General features: G+C 39.4%; 1 protein-coding gene across 1 annotated transcript in view; it reads left to right on the forward strand.

Moving 5' to 3' along the window:
• ppp1r9a (protein phosphatase 1, regulatory subunit 9A) overlaps window positions 1–16454 on the forward strand; it is a 345934-nt gene extending 329480 nt beyond the window's left edge. Inside the window, 5 exon segments of the mRNA XM_078538769.1 lie at window positions 4249–4368; window positions 8152–8175; window positions 11936–12118; window positions 16102–16224; window positions 16226–16454. Of these exon segments, the coding sequence (XP_078394895.1) occupies window positions 4249–4368; window positions 8152–8175; window positions 11936–12118; window positions 16102–16224; window positions 16226–16306 (531 nt within the window). The 3' untranslated portion in view covers window positions 16307–16454.
• The last annotated feature ends 2238 nt before the right edge of the window (window positions 16455–18692 follow it).

Genomic DNA, 18692 nt, shown 5'->3' on the forward strand with positions numbered 1-18692 from the left:
ATAAGAGTGGATATAACAAGAGGTAAGCAGACAGTGGAGACTATGGGTAGAATTATGAAATAGAGAAGGGTTATAGAGCGGTGGGAATTGTGTAGTGCCCCTGGTAGCAACTGTGAAGTGGTGGATTGTATAAATGCATAGATTAGATGAGCATGTAGCAAAGACAAAATTATTTTAAAAGGGCTTTTTTAACTTGCTTATAGACTGGGATATGCAGACTAGAAAATGTCAGAAATGTAATGAATTTCCTGAGTGCGTTCAGGATAGATTTCTATAGCAATATGTTCTCGAGCCAACCTGTCCTAGGGTAGGCAATATTAGATTTACTAATGAGCCAGATTTAGTTAGTAGCCAACAGTGGATGAACATTTATCTAATAGTGATCATAATATAATCAAGTTTAATGTTGTGTTTGAAAGGAAGAATGGTGAAACAGCTACTAAGTAATCTAGATTTGGATAAAGCTGACTTCAATACGATAAGACAAAGACTGTCCACAGTAAATGAGGAAAATCTGTCAATGGATGAAACAAGAGAAGATCAGTGAACAGCGTCCAAAAAAAGTAGTATGATACGGAACCAGTTTACTGCCAAAAAAAGGAGTTAAGATACAACATAAAACTAAAAAAAAGCATACAAAAATGCAAAGTATAGCACAGATAGATAGATATATAATTGGTTTATTGAAAAATCATCATGGTGGCAGGTGCCAAATTATGACGATGATACAAATAAAATAAGTAATCATAATTCATAACATAATTATAGACAATCATTCAAATAAAAGATAGAATTAAAGTATAAAATAATAAAAGGGTTGCTCAATTATTATCATATCAGCATACAGCAAAATTAGGGTGTCAATTTACAGAATAGAAATGAAAGGTCTACTGCACAATGCATTTTATTTTAAAGATCCTGCTCAATGGGCAAGTTGCAAAGAACAATAAAGGATGACAAAACAGTAAACTACAAAAATGGAGTATGAAAAGAAACTTGCAAGACATATCCAAATCAACATACCCAACATTTGCAATTAGCTTAGGAAAAAGGTGCTGGTCAGGAGCAATGTTGAAAACTGGTGGTGATGATATTGTCAATGGAAATAAGGAATTGCTAGGCAATTTGAATATTTACTTTGTATCAATATTTACAGTTGAGGAAGAGTTCACCATGCAAACATCCCAAGGAAGCTAATATTAAATCAGGGACAGGGTCTTGATAAAGTAAATATAAGCAAAACAACAGTAATGGAAAAAATATTGGCAGTAAAGAGTAACAATTCCCCAGGACCAGATTCTTTCGATCCCAGTATTTTGAAGTAGGTGAAAACATTGCAGATGCCCTAATTATAATCTTCCAAAGTTCCCTCAATTTTGAAACTGTTCCTTTAAATTGGGAAAATTGTGCATTTCACTCCACTGTTTAAGAAAAACGAGATAGGGAAAGCAGAAAATCAGAGACCAGTTATCCTAATATCTGTTGTTGGGAAATTACAAGGGTCTACAATTAAGGATAGAGTGATTGAACACTTGAATATTTTCAGCTGATTTAGAGAAAGCCAGAATGGATCTATAAAGGCTAGATCATGTCTGACGAATCTGATTGAGTTTTTTGAAGAGGTGACTAAAGGAGTGAATGGGGGAATGGTAATTATATGGACTTCCAGAAGGCATTTCAAAAGGTCCCTCATATGAGACTGTAAGCTAAAGTTGAAGCTCACAGAATTGAAGTCAAATTATTGACCTGGTTAAGAAATCAGCTAAGCAGCGGGAGACGGGGGGTTAGAATAATGGCAGGATGTGACTCATGAATCTATTTTGGAGTTTCACCTATTCACCATATTAATTAACAACTTAGATGATGGGATCGAAAACCACATATCCAAGCCTGCAGATGATACAAAGATAGGCAGCATTGTAGGCAGTATTGATGGATGCATAAAATTACAAAGTGATAGATTAAGTGAATAACAGAACTGTTACAAATAGATTTCAATGTAGGCAAATGTGAGTTCATACATCTTGGACCTAAGAAGGATAGTACATGGTATTTTCTTAATGATCCAAAGCTAGAAACAATGGAGATTTGTGATTTCGGAACAAAGGTCATTAAAATGTCATGGACAGGTACAGAAAATAATCAAAAAGGCTAATGTAATGCTGACTTTTATATCTTGAAGACTAGAATATAAGAGGGTAGAAGTCATGATTCAGCTATTCAAATTGATGGTTAGACCTTACCTGGAACAGTGTGAGCAGTTCTGGATACCACACCTTAGGAAGGATATATTGGCCTTTGAGGGAGTGTGGAGTAGATTTATCAGAATGGTACCTGGACTCCAAAGGAGATCTTGCAAACTAGGATTGTATTCCCTGGAATTTAAGAGACTAAATGGTGATTTGATCGAAGTTTTCAAGATATTAAGGGGAACAGATAGAGAAATGTTGATCAGTGGGTGCATAGACTTAAAAATTAGAGCCAGATCTTTCAGGAGTGAAATCAGGAAACACTTCAGCACATAAAGGGTCTGGAAGTTTGGAACTCTTTTCAGCAAATGGCAATCGCTGCTAGATAAATTGATAATCTTAAAGCTGAGACTTATAGATTTTTGTTTACCAAATATATTAAGGGATCTAGGGCAAAGATGGATATATGGAGATAGGTTGCAGATCAACCATGGTCTCATTGAATAATGGAACAGGCCCAAGGGGTGAGTTGACTGCTCCTGTTCTTATGATCCTATGTTCTCTGCTCCCATATCTATCTAATCAGGTGGTTAAAATTATAGAAGACTTCACTAGGGTAGATACTGAACAACTATTTCCTCTGGTTGGGAAATATGGGACAAGGTAGCATAATCTTAAAGTTGGAGCTAGGCCATTTGGAAATGAAATCAGGAAGCACTTCTTCACATAAAGGGTAGATATATGGGATAGTCCCCCCCACAAAAAACTGTAGCTGTGGACATTGGTCAACTGAAAATTTCAAGACTAAAATCAATGGATCATTGTTAGGAAAGCGTATCAAAGGATATACAACAAAGATAAGTAAATTAAGTTGAGGTACAGATCAGTCATGATCTAATTGGATGACAGCACAGGCTCATGTGGACTACTATAAAAATTGCAGATGCTGGAAATCTCAAAAAAAATTTAGAAAATACTGGTCATGCTCAGCAAATAAGGCAGCATTGGTGGAGATATGAATAGCCTTTCAAACTCGATGGTTGCAGATCCTAAGCACTGCTCCCATTTTTTTTCAGACAGCAGTTGCTGGTAATGATTCTACTTCTGTCATTTTCAGCTCCTCTGAACCCATCTTTTGTTTGTTTCTGAATCAACTTAAATCTGTTTCTCTTTCCACAGATGCTGCTTGACCTGCTGAGCATTTTCAGTTTTTATTTCTAATCGACTTCTCCTGTTTCTATATTGAAATGCTCAATTCCAAATTAAACTAAATAGCTTTAGATATTTGTTGTTTCAGAGAATGATAAAGAATGGATTTAAACTCAAGACATTAAATAGCATTTGAGTTTCTGTCTCGGGGACCTAATAAATGGGGAGAGAAGGCTTTTGTCATTCTATGAATATCAAGATATTAATGAAACTATGTTATTGTTTTTCACTATAATACACAGAAACAAAGCATGATAAAGACAAACTGGCAAATATATCTCCATTTATAACTTTTAGGCTTTATACAACTATTCGGGTCACATATTTAAATTTTAATAGGTTTTTGTTAAAACTTTCAAGGAATGCTCCAGGATAAGGTTCTTAAACTATTTTTCAACAAAATACATGGTCATAACATTTTTAAATCAGAAAATGTCATTATTTTAATTCTTTTATTTCAAAAAAAGCCTCACCACGAAACAACACCCTATATTTCCAAAGGTCATTGCTAGAACAAGGAAACAAGCTTTCTATTTTAACCAATGAGAGAATGCACTTTTTCCTGTAATAACCCATGAGATGAAATCCAAGTCCTGCTTCAAAACCATTTGCTCCTGCAATTTCAATAGCAGGTAATTAATTCAAGAAAAACAGATGTGTTCTCATTTTCCGTTATGAGGAACTACCCCACCCCATGTTTGTTTTACATGGCTTTCATCATCTCTCACTGATTTCAGTAGAGATTGCATTTTGAAGTTGAATACTATATTCACTTTGAATATTCATTTAAATCTAATGCAAGTTGCATCCACTAAAGAATTTGTTACCATTCAGAATCTTTGATTTACAGAATTTCAGCTACATTGATGACTTTAGCCCCAGTAGTACAAGTTCTGCTGATTTGAGTGGATTGGTTGCACAACCAAATTCTACAGGGCGCTCCCCCATATTGGCACTGTCCTCTGATGAGGTAAGTAAACTGTGAATAGATAAAGCGAAACCTAGGCAAACTCAGTTAATTCCCAGGGTGCTTTCACACTATGCTGGAATTGTACATGATGCATTTCAGATGCTGTGGCATTTCTTGCCCACCAATGAAATTAACATGTTACTTATAGAGTATTGGGAAAAGAAAACACCTGACTGGGTGATTTGACTGGGCAACTGTGTGATGTCCTGGGTTCAACACTGCACTTTCAATTCTGAGGCTTGGGTTTGATTCCGGACAGACTGATGACATGAAAGGATCCTTAGTGAAATTATTTTCCATGTTCCCCATTTTACTTAAGTGGTCACAAGTCCACAGCATATAAAATGCTTCAAACTGGCCATTCATTAGCTTGAGAGGGTTGATTGGTGTGCAAAATAAAAAATTTCACACGGATGCAGAAAGGAGTCCTTTTCTGAAGATCAGACATGTTGGGGTGAATTTTAATCCCCCAGGATGCGAGGCAGAGGATGCAATTAAATTCTGCAAAAAGGTGAAACCTGTGTCCAACCTGCCACAATCACACTTACTTTTACCGGGCAGATCGTGGGGATGAAGGGAATGGGGTCTGCTCTCAATTGGCGGGTCAGTAATTTAAATATACCAATGAGAGTGGGTGCCACAGATTTTAACAGACTTATGTGTAAAGGCTGTGAGCTGGTTTCCAAGGCTGAGGGAAAAGCTGGAAACTAAAGAGAGGCAGGAATAGTTGGAACCAGCAGATAAGTGTCTGTCCTGCTCTGCTGTGGACTGGAAGGCACAGGAATATTTCCTGCAGCCCTCCAAGCTAACTGGCCACAACAAGCCTGCCTCCCCGCAATCCAATTTTCCATCTCAGAATCACACAGTGCAGAAGAGGCCTTTCGGCCCATCGAGTCTGCACCGACACGTGAGATACACCTGACCTACCTACCTAATCCCATTTACCAGCACTTGGCCCATAGCCTTGAATGTTATGACGTGCCAAGTGCTCATCCAGGTATTTTCTAAAGGATGTGAAGCAACCCGCCTCCACCACCCTCCCAAGCAACACATTCCAGACCGTCACCAACCTCTGGGTAAAAAGGTTTTTCCTCACACCCCCCCAAACCTCCTGCCCCTCACCTTGAACTTGCGTCCCCTCATGACTGACCCTTCAACTAAGGGGAACAGCTGCTCCCTATCCACCCTGTCCATGCCCCTCATAATCTTGTACAACTTGATCAAGTCACCCCTCAATCTTCTCTGCTCCAATGAAAACAACCCAAGTCTATCCAACCTCTCTTCATAACTTAAATGTTTCATCCCAGGCAACATCATGGTGAATCTCCTCTGCACCCCCTCCAGTGCAATCACATCCTTCCTATAATGCGGCGACCAGAACTGCACACAGTACTCCAGCTATGGCCTCACCAAGGTTCTATACATCTCCAACATGACCTCCCTACTTTTGTAATCTATGCCTCAATTGATAAGGGCAAGTATCCCAAATGCCTTTTTCACCACCCCACTAACATGCCCCTCTGCATTCAGAGATCTATGGACACACACGCCAAGGTCCCTTTGTTCCTCAGAAATTCCTAGTCTCATGGCGTTCATTGAATACTTCCTTGTCAAATTACTCCTTCCAAAGTGCATCACCTCACAACTTTTCAGGGTTAAATTCCATCTGCCACTTATTTGCCCATTTGACCATCCCGTCCATATCTTCCTGTAGCCCAAGACACTCAACCTCACTGGTAACCACCCGGCCAATCTTTGTGTCATCTGCAAACTTACTAATCCTACCCCCCACATAGTCATCTATGTCGTTTATATAAATGACAAATAATAGGGGACCCAGCACAGATCCCTGTGGTACGCCACTGGACACTGGCTTCCAGTCACTAAAGCAGCCTTCTGTCGTAACCCTCTGTCTCCCACAACTAAGCCAATTTTGAATCTACCTTATCAAATTATCCTGTATTCCATGTGCATTTGCCTTCTTTATAAGTTTCCTATGTGGGACCTTGTCAAAGGCTTTGCTGAAATTCATATAAGCTACATCAACTGCACTACCCTCATCTACACACCTGGTCACCGCCTCAAAAAATTCAATCAAATTTGTTAGTCATGACCTCCCTCTGACAAAGCCATGCTGACTACCTCTGATCAAACCTTGCCTCTCCAAGTGGAGATAGATTTTCTCCAATAGTTTCCCTACCATTGACGTGAGACTCACTGGTCTGTAGTTCCCTGGCTTATCTCTACAACCCTTCTTAAATAGCGGAACCACACTAGCTGTTCTCCAGTCCTCTGGCACCTCCCCCGTGGCCAGAGAGAAATTAAAAATTTGGGTCAGAGCTCCCGCGATCTCCTCCCTCAGCAGTCTGGGAAACAAATCATCCGGACCTGGAGATTTGTCCACTTTTAAGCCTGCCAACACCTCCAATACCTTGTCACTCCCTATATCAATTTGCTCAAGAACTGCGCAGTCCCTCTCCCCGAGTTCCATACCTTCACCCTCATTCTCTTGGGTGAAGACAGATGTGAAGCATTCATTCAACACTCTACCGATGTCCTCTGGCTCCACCCATAGATTGCCCCCTTGGTCCCTAATGGGCCCTACTCTTTCCCTGGTTATCCTCTTCCCATTGATATACTTATTTTGGGATTTTCCCTATTTTTACCAGCCAGAGCTTTCTCATATCCCCTCTTTGCTCTCCTAATTGCTTTCTTAAGCTCCACCCTGCACTTTCTGTACTCCACTAATGCCTCCGTTGATTTGCTTCCCTTGTACCTGCTAAAAGCCTCTCTTTTCCTTCTCATCGTATCCTGAATATCTCTGGTCGTCCATGGTTCTCTGAAGGCCTCTTTGCGACCTCCCCTGACCTCAAGTCCAAAGGCCTCACCAGAAACTCTCCAACCTGCTGTCTGAAAGACTCTCCGCAATCTCCCAACTTGCAGCCCGAAGCCCACTCCACAATCTCCCCAACCTGCAGTCCAAAGCACACTACTCGCTTTCCGGCTGACCCGCAATCCAATCTCCCTTTCCCACTACTCAACTGTTCCCCAATTTCAGCCTTCCAGTGAAGGCCTTACTACCTGACAGCCAGCCTCTCAATCTGCTAGCCATGCTATGGACAAAAAACATCCAAGTGCAGTCCTGCCATTAAATTCGGCAGGACTTCCGTGTTACCTGCGTTTCAGCATTTCAAATTCCATAAAGTGTTCTGCTCTGCATTTGGTCTGTGCTGTGCTATGATCAACTTGGGACTGATCAATGGTGTCGAATGTGGAAAAGTTTTCCATTCCCTGCACTGTCATCAGTTGTCCATCACATTTTACCTGCACAGTCTCATCCTGTCCATAAAAAAATAGGAGGACCAGAATAAAACATAAAATAGCTGGAGAAGTTTGGTTGAAGAAGGCTCTATGGCCTATTTAACTCTCTACAATACCAACCTTGACATCTTCCCATCACATTACGTAATTCCTTAAATAATGGAATCATTTAAGAAACAGATGCTAAAACATGAAGTTAGGAAGGCTGGTATTCTAGAATGAAAGTAAAATAATTTGAGTTAAAGCAAAAAAAAATTTTTATAAAAAAGCAATATTATTTTTTCTCCCAACTCAATGCAACAGATTGATCATCTTTTTTGGTGTGTAACAAAACAATGTTCCAAATTGGGGGTTACATCCACTGGTCATTTGAGAACTAATGAATTTTGTTAATGTATTTGCTTACTTTTTTTTGTGTTCTGAAATATTCTTCCTTCATTTCTCTTGTTGCTATCTTGGCAGAGCCTGGATATGATAGATGATAAGGTGAGATGCTTGAAAAGATATCCAGCATGTTAGTTTTAATTTTTCCATCTCATCATTAACCTTGTGTAAAACATTTTGTGTGTTACATCCTTATCAAAATGTAATCTAATATTGCCAAATATTCTATATAATGTGTAGTTCATGTGGTTTCACTTTTGGGACTATGCATATGCAGATGAATTATAAGTTGATTGTGACTCAATGAGTTAATCTTTTGGCTCAAACTCATTATCTGGCAAACTTTGTTTGGCAATTAGTTTTTAAATTAATTGTACTTGTCACCAATGATTGTCAATTGACATTCAGAGTTTAATTAGTTTGCAATACATTGGGCTGGACTACAAATGAACGGCTTACACTTGCCCACAGACTTTCAGGAAATTTCGCGCTGGAACTATTGTAATTAGAAAGCCAAATGCCATGGCACCTTCTACGGGGAATTTGGCACATGTGTGAACAAAGGTGTAACTCCTTAACCAATAAGACTGAAGAATCGTTAATGAACAACAGAGAGTCTAAGATAAAAGCAAAATACTGCGGATGCTGGAAATCTGAAACAACAACTGAAAATGCTGGAAAAACTCAGCAGGTCAAGCAGCATCTGTGGAGGGAGAAACAGCGTTAACGTTTCAAGTCCGTATGACCCTTCTTCAAAGCTAAAGAGCAGAAATGTGATGAAATTTATACTGTTTAAGGGTGGTGGGGGGTGGTGGAGCAAGTCAAGCAGGATAGAAGGTCGGCGATAGGTGGGGACAAAGGAGAGATTGACAAAGATGTCATGAACAAAAGGGCAAAAAGAGTGATAATGATAAGGGCTAAAAACTGTGCTGATTGTGGCATTAAGGTAAGAAATTACCCTATTATCACATTCTGCTTTCTTACCTCAATGCCACCATCAGCACCTTTTTTAGCCCTTACCATTATCATTCTTTTTGTCCTTTTTTTCATGATATTTTTGTCAATCTCTCCTTTGTCCCCACAAAGCCTTTGGCCTTCTATCCAGCTTGACCTGTTCCACCCCCCTTAAACAGTATACATTTCACCACATTTCTGCTTCTCTTCAGCTCTGAAGAAGAGTCGTATGGATTTGAAATGTTAACTCTGTTTCTCTCTCCACAGATGCTGCTAGACCTGCTGAGTTTTTCCGGCATTTTCTGTTGTTTGTAACAGAGTCTAAACCAGGAAATGTCAGTTAGAATATTGAATTTAATCTCAAATCAGGCACAGAAAGTTAAACGAAGAGGATGAGAAAGATGAGAGGGAGACAAAAAGCAATTGTACAGAGAGATATTTTTATTTATTTAAAATTTTAAGCAATTGAAATTTGAAGGAGCAAGATTCCATTCTTGTAAATGTTATTTTCAGTGCCAGAGAAGTTTGACAGTAATTAAGACATCATGCCATTAAAAATTTACTTGCACTGGAATGGACAAGCTCTAATTTTTTCCGGCAAGTTTAGTGTGCATATATCACGTAAGTATTCAACTTCATACTGTTCCATCTATTTCATTGTGATGTCTCTCACAGGTTTTGGAGGATCAAGGCAATTCAGACAGCAAAGCCTGAACTTTCGCTCCTGGGCTGGGAACACAGAGTCGGGAGAATTCCTGGCTCCGCAAACCCGACTTCAGGAAAACATTTCCGAATGTCCAATTTTCGTTTCAGGGATCGGGGTGTAATGAGAATCATGCCCACCGATCCTGGAAACAGTTCGGGGCAGCACAGAGACTGTGGAGGCGGGCTGGGTGAAAGGCCAGCCTCTCTGATCCAGCACTTTGTCCCATCTGCAAAGAAATACACAAAACAGACCTCTAGCCTTCACCTCCTCACTCCCACCCACCCCCCATGGCCCCTCATACCCTCCATGCCAACCTATGCTCCCCACCCAACCCCCATGGCTCTTTATAGCCCTTATGCTAACTTAATGCCAACCTATACCCTCAACCACCTTTTGCCCTTACACGCACCATACCGAATCACCCAGTCTCCACTGAGCAGACCTGAGGACCCATGCTGAGAGGAAATAAAATAAAGTTCTAAATGTCTATTGATAAAATCACTATGTAAAAATACACTCTCATTGATGAAGATCCTATTCACTACATTTAAGTTCTCTCACCGCCTAATACCTTATAACAACAAGGATTTGTATTCATAGTCCAGGTCAAAGACATAATAAGCATTTGGAGCTATAAATCAAATTGTGAACTGACAGGCATCCCATTGTGATAATGAGAGGTTGTGAAATCAGTCATACAGCACTAACCTTATGATGATAGCCCTCGGGCTTTTATCAGTAGACAGAGTGAAATGGCAAGCACTGATTTTTTTTTACATTAAAGAGAGTTTTTTTTCCCAAATATTTAAAGGACAGGAGATTTAAATGCCTTTACAGTTTCAATTAGTTTATCCACTTGTTATGCACATTTACTTTTACCACTTTTAACAATCCCAAAGGGCACCTGAGTTCTCCCAAAGGTGTCCCAGGACCATATCCAAAAGGGTACCTTACTTCTCCAGTAGGGTAACCTACCTCTCCAAAGAACTCCTTTAACTTTAGAGCTTCTCCTGATAGGTCTAAAGTGCACAAGTCGTGTTTAGGGACTTCCCACTCATGAAAATTGGATCTGACTGAAGGCAACTGCACTTTAACGTGCAGTTGTTTCCATGGACCACAGGTGTGCAAAGTGCAACCTGCCCCCATTCTCCTCCACCCCCGCACCCCCTGCAAAAATGGTGGGGGCCAGATTTGGGGGCAGGACTTCAGAATTTGGGCCTCCAACGCCATTTCGGCTATGCCGGGGACCCCCTTCATCTGCACAAAAATTCGAGCTCAATTTTTTAATTTCTGCATCTAGCTGTACATGTGTGACCACTAGAAATCGCTGTCTGATTTACATTTTAGTAACGTTGAGCACTATTATCTTCATTGGTATTTCTGCATTAAAACCCAGCCCAGTACCACCTTCTGTTCTGCGTTAAAACCCAGCCCAGTACCACCTTCTGATAGTCAAAGCATTTGTTTAGAGGCATGATTCTTTCATACTAATGAGAAGCATAATTGCAAAATAAATCAGCATCTTAATTCATCCACAGTGAGGATGGAAAAAACAAAAATAGCAAGAGAAGGAATCCGAAACCTCGCAGTGCAGGCTAAGAAGTGGATTAAAACCAATGAGGAATGTAATTTCTACGGGCAGTTATTATTTGGGACTATCAATACATCATCAGGACTCAATCTGCATAGTTAGAGAAGAACCTTGCTGCCTTCCTGTGGGTGTCTTGCTTGTCTGTTCAAAAGAGAAGTAAATATCAGGACTCAATGAGAAGTAGCTGGGTTACAGGGGGAAATCCTGTGCTTTTTAAAAAATCTCCACCTGTCCAGTTTCTGCCAGGCAGGGAGCAAAGGCGGCAAAGAGAGTTAAAATCAGAGCCTGTAATGCAGATAAGTTTCACATTTAATCCTGGAGTTTGTGCGGGCACCTAAAGAATTATACTGCAGTACCAAGAGGCAAATTGGAGATTTTCTGCACCCTATTTCAGTAAGTAATGGTTAGTTCACATTTGAACTTCTCCCTAAAAGAAATTTCCATGTGAGAAAATTATTTTAGAAAGAAAACAAAAAATGTAAATAAGTTGTAATGAACTCAATTTCTGCTGATAACCTGTTGTTTAACTATATTACGGTTATATAATAATAAACAAATTGCTGATTATCGCAATCATTGCTCTGAGTTTCTCTGTTGTTATTTTCTGAAAGATCCTCGATGAAGGACAATCACCAAAACACAATCAATGGAAGACTCGTGCTGTTTTCGATTGGAGCACCCATCAGGTTTCTCATTGGCTTATGGGACTGAACATGGAACAATATATTCCACAATTTACTGCCAAAAGCATTGATGGAGAACAATTGCTGCAGCTGGATGGAAGCAAACTTAAGGTACATAAATTCTAAAAAGGACTTGGTCATTTATTAGCTCAGCTCACATTAAAATATATCCATAGCTCAACTATTAGAAATGGTATACTGCATCTTGTCAATGCCTGGCCTGGAAAAGTCCACAACCCAAGCTGCCTCTGAAAGGTAGCCCAAAAACAGGTACAAAAGTAAAGAAATAAATTACAAAATTACAATTCAGTAATATTTGTTGTATTTTTTGTTACTGCACACTCAGCTGTCAAAACGTTTGCACGAGAAGTATTTCTGCCAATTCTTAAATGGATGCTGACAGAAAATTGAATGCATCAGGGACCATGGCTGTAAGAAGTTATTCATATATAGTTAATGTGATTATCAAATCTTGGATGCATGCCACTTGTCAGATTTTACTTTCTAAATTCCCATGTCCCATTTATAATGGTAACTGCAGTTGAATCTTGCTGTCCTGTAATTTCATCCTCTTGCCAAAAGTACTTCTGTAGCATCTCTGTTTTACATTTTGCATGTCCTTGGTCTGTACTCCAGAGAAAGGAACAACTCTATGGGGTGTTTTCTTAACTTACTGTAAATAATATAAAAACAAAGGCTTGTATAAAAATAAGGACAGAGCTGGCACAGGCACAGTGGGCTAACTGGCCTCCTTCAGTGGTGTATCGTTCCATGACATGACTTTAAAATAGCCACTGAATTAAATTTGTATGTTCTGATCCAATTATTCCCTGATTTTTATAGCACACTTTGCAGCCATGTGGAGCAGGAGTGCTCCACCCTTCCCCCTCGGCCTCTTAAGAAAGACTTCAGCCTCTCTTCTACCAATCACTGCTTCGCTCCAGCTCCTGTCACAATCACCAGTCTCCCTGTGTCTCAACTCCCTTTTTTTTCTCTCCCCCTCGCCCCCTCCCCTCTCTCTCTAAAGCCCCCCTCTCCACCATTTTGTAGCCTGAATGCTGGGAGTCTCTCTCCCCCACCCCGGACCCCCCGCCGAAGGCTTCCTGGCTGCAGTCCCCTGCCTCTGATCTTTCCATTTGGCAGCTGGCCAGACTATCACTTTAGCTAGCTGCTGGGTGGGAAACAGAATTTTTTTTTAAAATTCTGCCATGAAATTTTGCAGGATCTCCATGTCCCCAGTCTTGTCAGGTTCTTTGGCCACATTCAGCCATAAGTATCCCAAGGATCCCAAATGCATTATTTTAAACAGCTTTATTGACCTGACCTGCCTGCTTCAAAGATTTGCATATGTGAACCCCCAAGTATCTCTGTTCCTGCACTCTCTCTAAAATTGTACCATTTAGTTTATATTGCCTCTTCTCATTTTTACTTCCAAACGTTTCACATCATACTTGCCTGCATTAAATTTCATCTGCCACAAAAAAACACATCCATTAGCTATGAAGCATATTAATAATTTGCCTATATCGGCTTGTCATTCTCCTCATTGAAGCAGTAGTCAGCCTCACAACAGGCATCTTTATTTGCTAGTGCCCCTTACATCAGACACTGGATTAGGGTCACCAGTAAGTCTAAAGCACGGCATTAGACACAGATGTGTAGGACATTAAGGTGGCTCATCACAAGCTGTTCTACATTAAACCTTTCATGAAACTAAGGATAAATATCCTTCATGGAGCTAATGATGAAATCCTGAGGCTCTGGAGAATAGCTACTTGGGGCAGAATTTTGCCCAGGTCGGGTGGGCTCGGCGGGGGCGATCGGGAAGCCGACCGCAATCGGGACCGGACTATGATTTCAGGCTGGCGGGCCGATTAAGGTCCACCCAGCGTGAAATGCGTGCTGCAGCACTCAGCGCTGCCTGTGTGGTGGGGGGAGAGGAGGGCGAGTGAGGAACTTTGCGTGCGGGTGCATGCTGGAAAAGCTCCCTGAGGCACAGAGCTGCCTCAGGGAAATGAAGAGTTCTGAAAATCAAAAATAACGAATTTTAAATGTTAAAAAACATGTCCCCTTACGTGACTCTGAGCGCTGCAGCATGCGTTTCACGCTGGGTGGGCCTTAATTGGTCCGCCAGCATGAAATCATAGTCCGGCTTCCCGACCGCCCCCACCAAGCCCACCCAACTGGGGCAAAATTCTGACCCAAGTAGCTGTGACCCTGTCACCTGAGGAGGGACGTGTTATGAAAGAAATGTAAAATTTTTTATTTTAGTTTTATTTGCTATTGGAAACCTCATCCCATCCGTGGATGAGGTTTCCTAAAAAGTGCAAAGGCCACTTGGCCTTTTTGTTGCCCACCAACCATAAGGTTGCACGGGCAGCAAAAAATTTAAGATAATTAATACTTTAATGGCCTTAACAGGCTTTCTAATTGTTGGCGGGTGTGCTATCGATTCCCACGCGCGCCCGCTGACCGAAGTATCGTGCAACTGCACGTTGATGTCGGGATGCTCGCCTGACATCATCAAGCGTCATTTCACGCTTGAGTGGGTCGAGTGTGCATCCGCTCGCCGAGATGAAAATTCTGCCCTTGAAGATATTACCTAAAGGACAGACATGTGAATACAGGCTTATATATCCAGGATCTGATGTCTACTTTTATTGGGATGCAGAGATGCATGGGTTACTGCTAAAGATGTGTAGATTCAATTGAAAGAACCATTGTTTAAGGAGGTATTGGGTGTGTTCACCCTGTGGTCAGAAGAATGATGGCATTGTGCTTGCACATTTTATGGTAAGTTGCGGTGTTCACCTTGCCATCATGTAAAGTTTCTGATGCCTGTTTTCTGCCAAGTAAGGGCTCAACCTCCTTCTTTCTCAGTTGTCTAATTATTGACTTGTAACTAATGTCTTTGGGGAGGAATAAAGGTAAGTAGAACAAATATACAAAATGCTGGTTACTTCCAGCAGCTAATGCAGTATCTACCAAGGGAACACAAGTCAGTTAATGTTTTGGTAGCTGCATCTTCCTCAGAGGTGCACACAAACCAAATTTATAGAAGAACAGAGCAAAGATGTAATAAAAAACCCAATGACCACACACAGGTCTAACGCAGTAAAATGAACTGTAAACAATCAGTGCATCGAACAACTTGTTTTCTTTCAACAGATGCTGTTGGACCCACTGAATGTCTCCAACCTTTTCTGTTATTCTTTCGGATTTCCAGCATCTGCAGTATTTTGCTTTTGGTTTAGGGAGATATCTGAGGTCCATATAGAATCCAATGCAAACAGCCCTGACAATGGATCTGAGTTGATCCTCCAAGGCAACCTCAGTAATCTGATAACCAAATCAGGCAGATCCACTATGCAATAGAGCACTGTTGATCAGACAGTGAGTCACTGATGGAACATGGAGAAGTACACCTGTCTTTCAACTCTGCTACAGATAACACTGCAAATCAATGTCCAAATATGTAGGCAGTCCTAACTGGGCAAGTAGTGAAAAGCTTACCTGTGCTCTTATTGAAAGCTTCTTAGTCTTAACTAGTTAAAATTCAAAAGTATTCCTCTGCACCCTTGTGGTTCCTTAGCACCCTTGTGCTAAGCTGTACTTTAGTTCAGTGATCACAGGTAAGTGATATTGTACCTAGAGAAAGAGAGTATTCACTTCATGTCAGGCAAATGAAGATTTAACTTGCATGATTCCAAGTAATCTCTGTAATTTTATTTGATGTTAATGTGTTGAAGTATACATCACACATTTAGCTGACTTGGGGAAAAGAAATGAGCTACTTAGAATTGGAGTGTTCAGAATATTAGGCCCCACAATCTTTACCAGTTCTTCCCTGACTTCCTCTTCGTTTTGGTTAGCGCTGTAAAGTCTTAGTTGCCTTCCTTTTTCAGTTTTGACAAAGGGTTTCTATCCAAAATATTAACTTGTCCTTTCTCTTTACAGGCGCTGGTAGACTTGGTGTGTACTTCAAACAGTTTTGGTTTTAGTAATATTTTTGCACCTAGATGCAAGCTGGATGCTCAGTTAAAATTATTGTATATTTTATGTTAAATACAGCTCTGAATGTTTCTTCACTCCAGGCATTAGGTATTGCATCTCAAGATCGGGCAATCATCAAAAAGAAACTAAAGGAGCTGAAGTCATCAGTTGAAAAAGCCCGCAAAGCGCAACAGAAGTTAGAGAAACAAAGGGAAAAACGGAGAAAAAAAGGAACAGGAACAGCTTCTGAAAAAGAATAAGAAAATCAAATCATCATTTCCAACAGCAGAGCCTGACACTGAATAAGACTGATAGAAGGTCTGGGTTATTAAGAAAGACTTGAAAAGATTTTAATATTAACCCAAACTGCGTTATCATGTGCAGCAGAGCTGTCAACATGTACAGATTTTGAGAAAAATGTACTTCAGATCTCAAATTTTCCAAACACCTCAGAATTAGTGATGTTTTGGTAGCTATCGTAAAAAGACAAAATCAGTGGCATTTTTGTACTACTGTTAAGTTTACCATTCCACAAACTGGCACCTATAGAAGACCTTTGTGATTCCCCCTTACTTTAGCACTAAACTGAATGAAGCCTAATAGAGGGACCTGCAGATGTATGACTGTAAGTGTTAGATTTGGAAGTTAAGGCCATACAATTGTAATATCTATTTTCATGCAGTCTTTTAAAAAAAGATGTGGATAATCTTTGTCCCTTTTTAAGTATTTCTATAAGATTACTACTTCAGTTCAAATGAAAATAATGTTACTGTCGGTATTTAGGTTCCAATTTTTTAAGTTTAAAAAAAGGAACTTGGTCCTTTCATGAACTGCTGCCTTTTCCCAGAACCTTCATATCTTTGAGAATTATAGAGTTTACAGTTTCCCAAATCTCTGCATTACATAAAATTACTGTATATGCAAATCATTTTCTCATCAAAATATTTTATTTCCTGTAAATCAAAGGAATGAACAGTAGAGGACCTAGACTAAGCAATTTCTAAGACCTGCATATTGCACTGAAATTTAATGGACATACCACATAATACTTGTTGCGGTGCCACTGTGTGATGTAGAATATAGCTGTGGTAAGGATGAATACCCATTTTACTCCACCAATAAGAAAGCTTTTGTAAAGACTTAAAAGAAATTTACACAAGTGGTTGAATATTTTTGCGCACTCCATTGTTCTGTATTATATTGATTGCATAAGTTTCATGGAGGTTAGCTGAGAGTTTCAGTACTCCTATTTAAAGTCACATGTAGATAACTCTGTTTAGCTGCCATAGTGAAGATTTTCCAAAGTGGGGATTATATTTAAAACAAAATAGATACGTTGGGCCAAAATATAACTATTTATAATTTGTTATTGAAATTGATTTTTAACTGGCTGGGTAACAAATATAAAAACATTTATGTGGAATTTTATATTGCTAAGGATCTAAGGGGCTTGTTTTGATCTGGGAAATGGGGATGGAAAAGGATGATTAATCAAACAGGGCCATGTTTTAAAAAACCTGATCAACCTGTTGTTGAGTGGTTGAAGAATTTCTACAGAATATCATCTTTTTTATTCCACTTATAAGTGCATAAATTCAGTTATGTGCCAATTCAGCAAAATCAGTAGGAAGCTATTGTATTAAAGCTTTTGGGTCTGATCGTAAATTAAGGAAACATGTTTGCTATTGTCTATATTGATAACTTTTTTATGGTAAATGTGCATTTGTGTGTCTCATGATTTGAAACTTGACCCATTTTACTGTTTCTAAAATCAGATCTCAGCTTATCATGTATTTAGTTTTACTAGTCATAAAGTATTTGACTCCTCAGTTGGATATTACTGAGTCAATGCCCCAACTTCTTAAAAAAAATGAAAGGATGTTTCATAAGACCGGTGTTTTATATGTGAACAAGATTTCTTTTAGTATGTCTACATATTATCTCACATGGTTTGAGGGGTTAGCCAGATAGCTTTGTTGAGATAACATTACATAACGTATTCTAAAAATGCCCAAACAATGTATCTAAAAATGTAATTTGTATGGTCCTTTGTATGTTTTTTGAATTAAAATCATTCCTCCTGTTTCTTAGTTAAGTAAATAGATTTGCACCCATGTATTGTGCAATGTAAGCAGAAGCAATGCACATCATTAATGAATAACTGCAATGAACTGCTGAAAGCAACAGTTTCCTGTCTTCACCATCACTGTATAATCAATTTTGTTTATAGTTGCTTCTGTCATTAATTAGAGCCAGTCGTTCACATTTTATTTAAAGCAATTAAAGACTGCAACAGCACCAAATAGTTGAACATATTTTCATGCAAATTTTGACAATGAAATATACTCAACATGTGGCATTACGCACTTTCACTATAATTGTTTTAAATTAAGCAGCAGACAAATATGGGCATTTAATTAAACTAATTTAGTGGATTTTTTATAAGCCATTTCTCCTGCTATCAAAGAGGTTTATTATATTTCTGTTTGTAGATGAGTTGCTACAGTTCAGTTTTTTGTATACATGCCACTGATGGGGTTTACTGTTTTTGATTCAAAGTGTAATAGACTGATTCATCTGTTAATCCAGAGATTTATTAGTAAAGTTTGATTATTAACAAAGAGGATCTGTACTAAATATAAGCCTACTGTAATTTGTATAGTTTTAACAGTTTTACAGCGCAGTGCAGCTA

The sequence above is a fragment of the Cetorhinus maximus genome, chromosome 3 (assembly GCF_964194155.1).
Source record: "Cetorhinus maximus chromosome 3, sCetMax3.hap1.1, whole genome shotgun sequence".
Classification (NCBI taxonomy): Eukaryota; Metazoa; Chordata; class Chondrichthyes; order Lamniformes; family Cetorhinidae; genus Cetorhinus; species Cetorhinus maximus.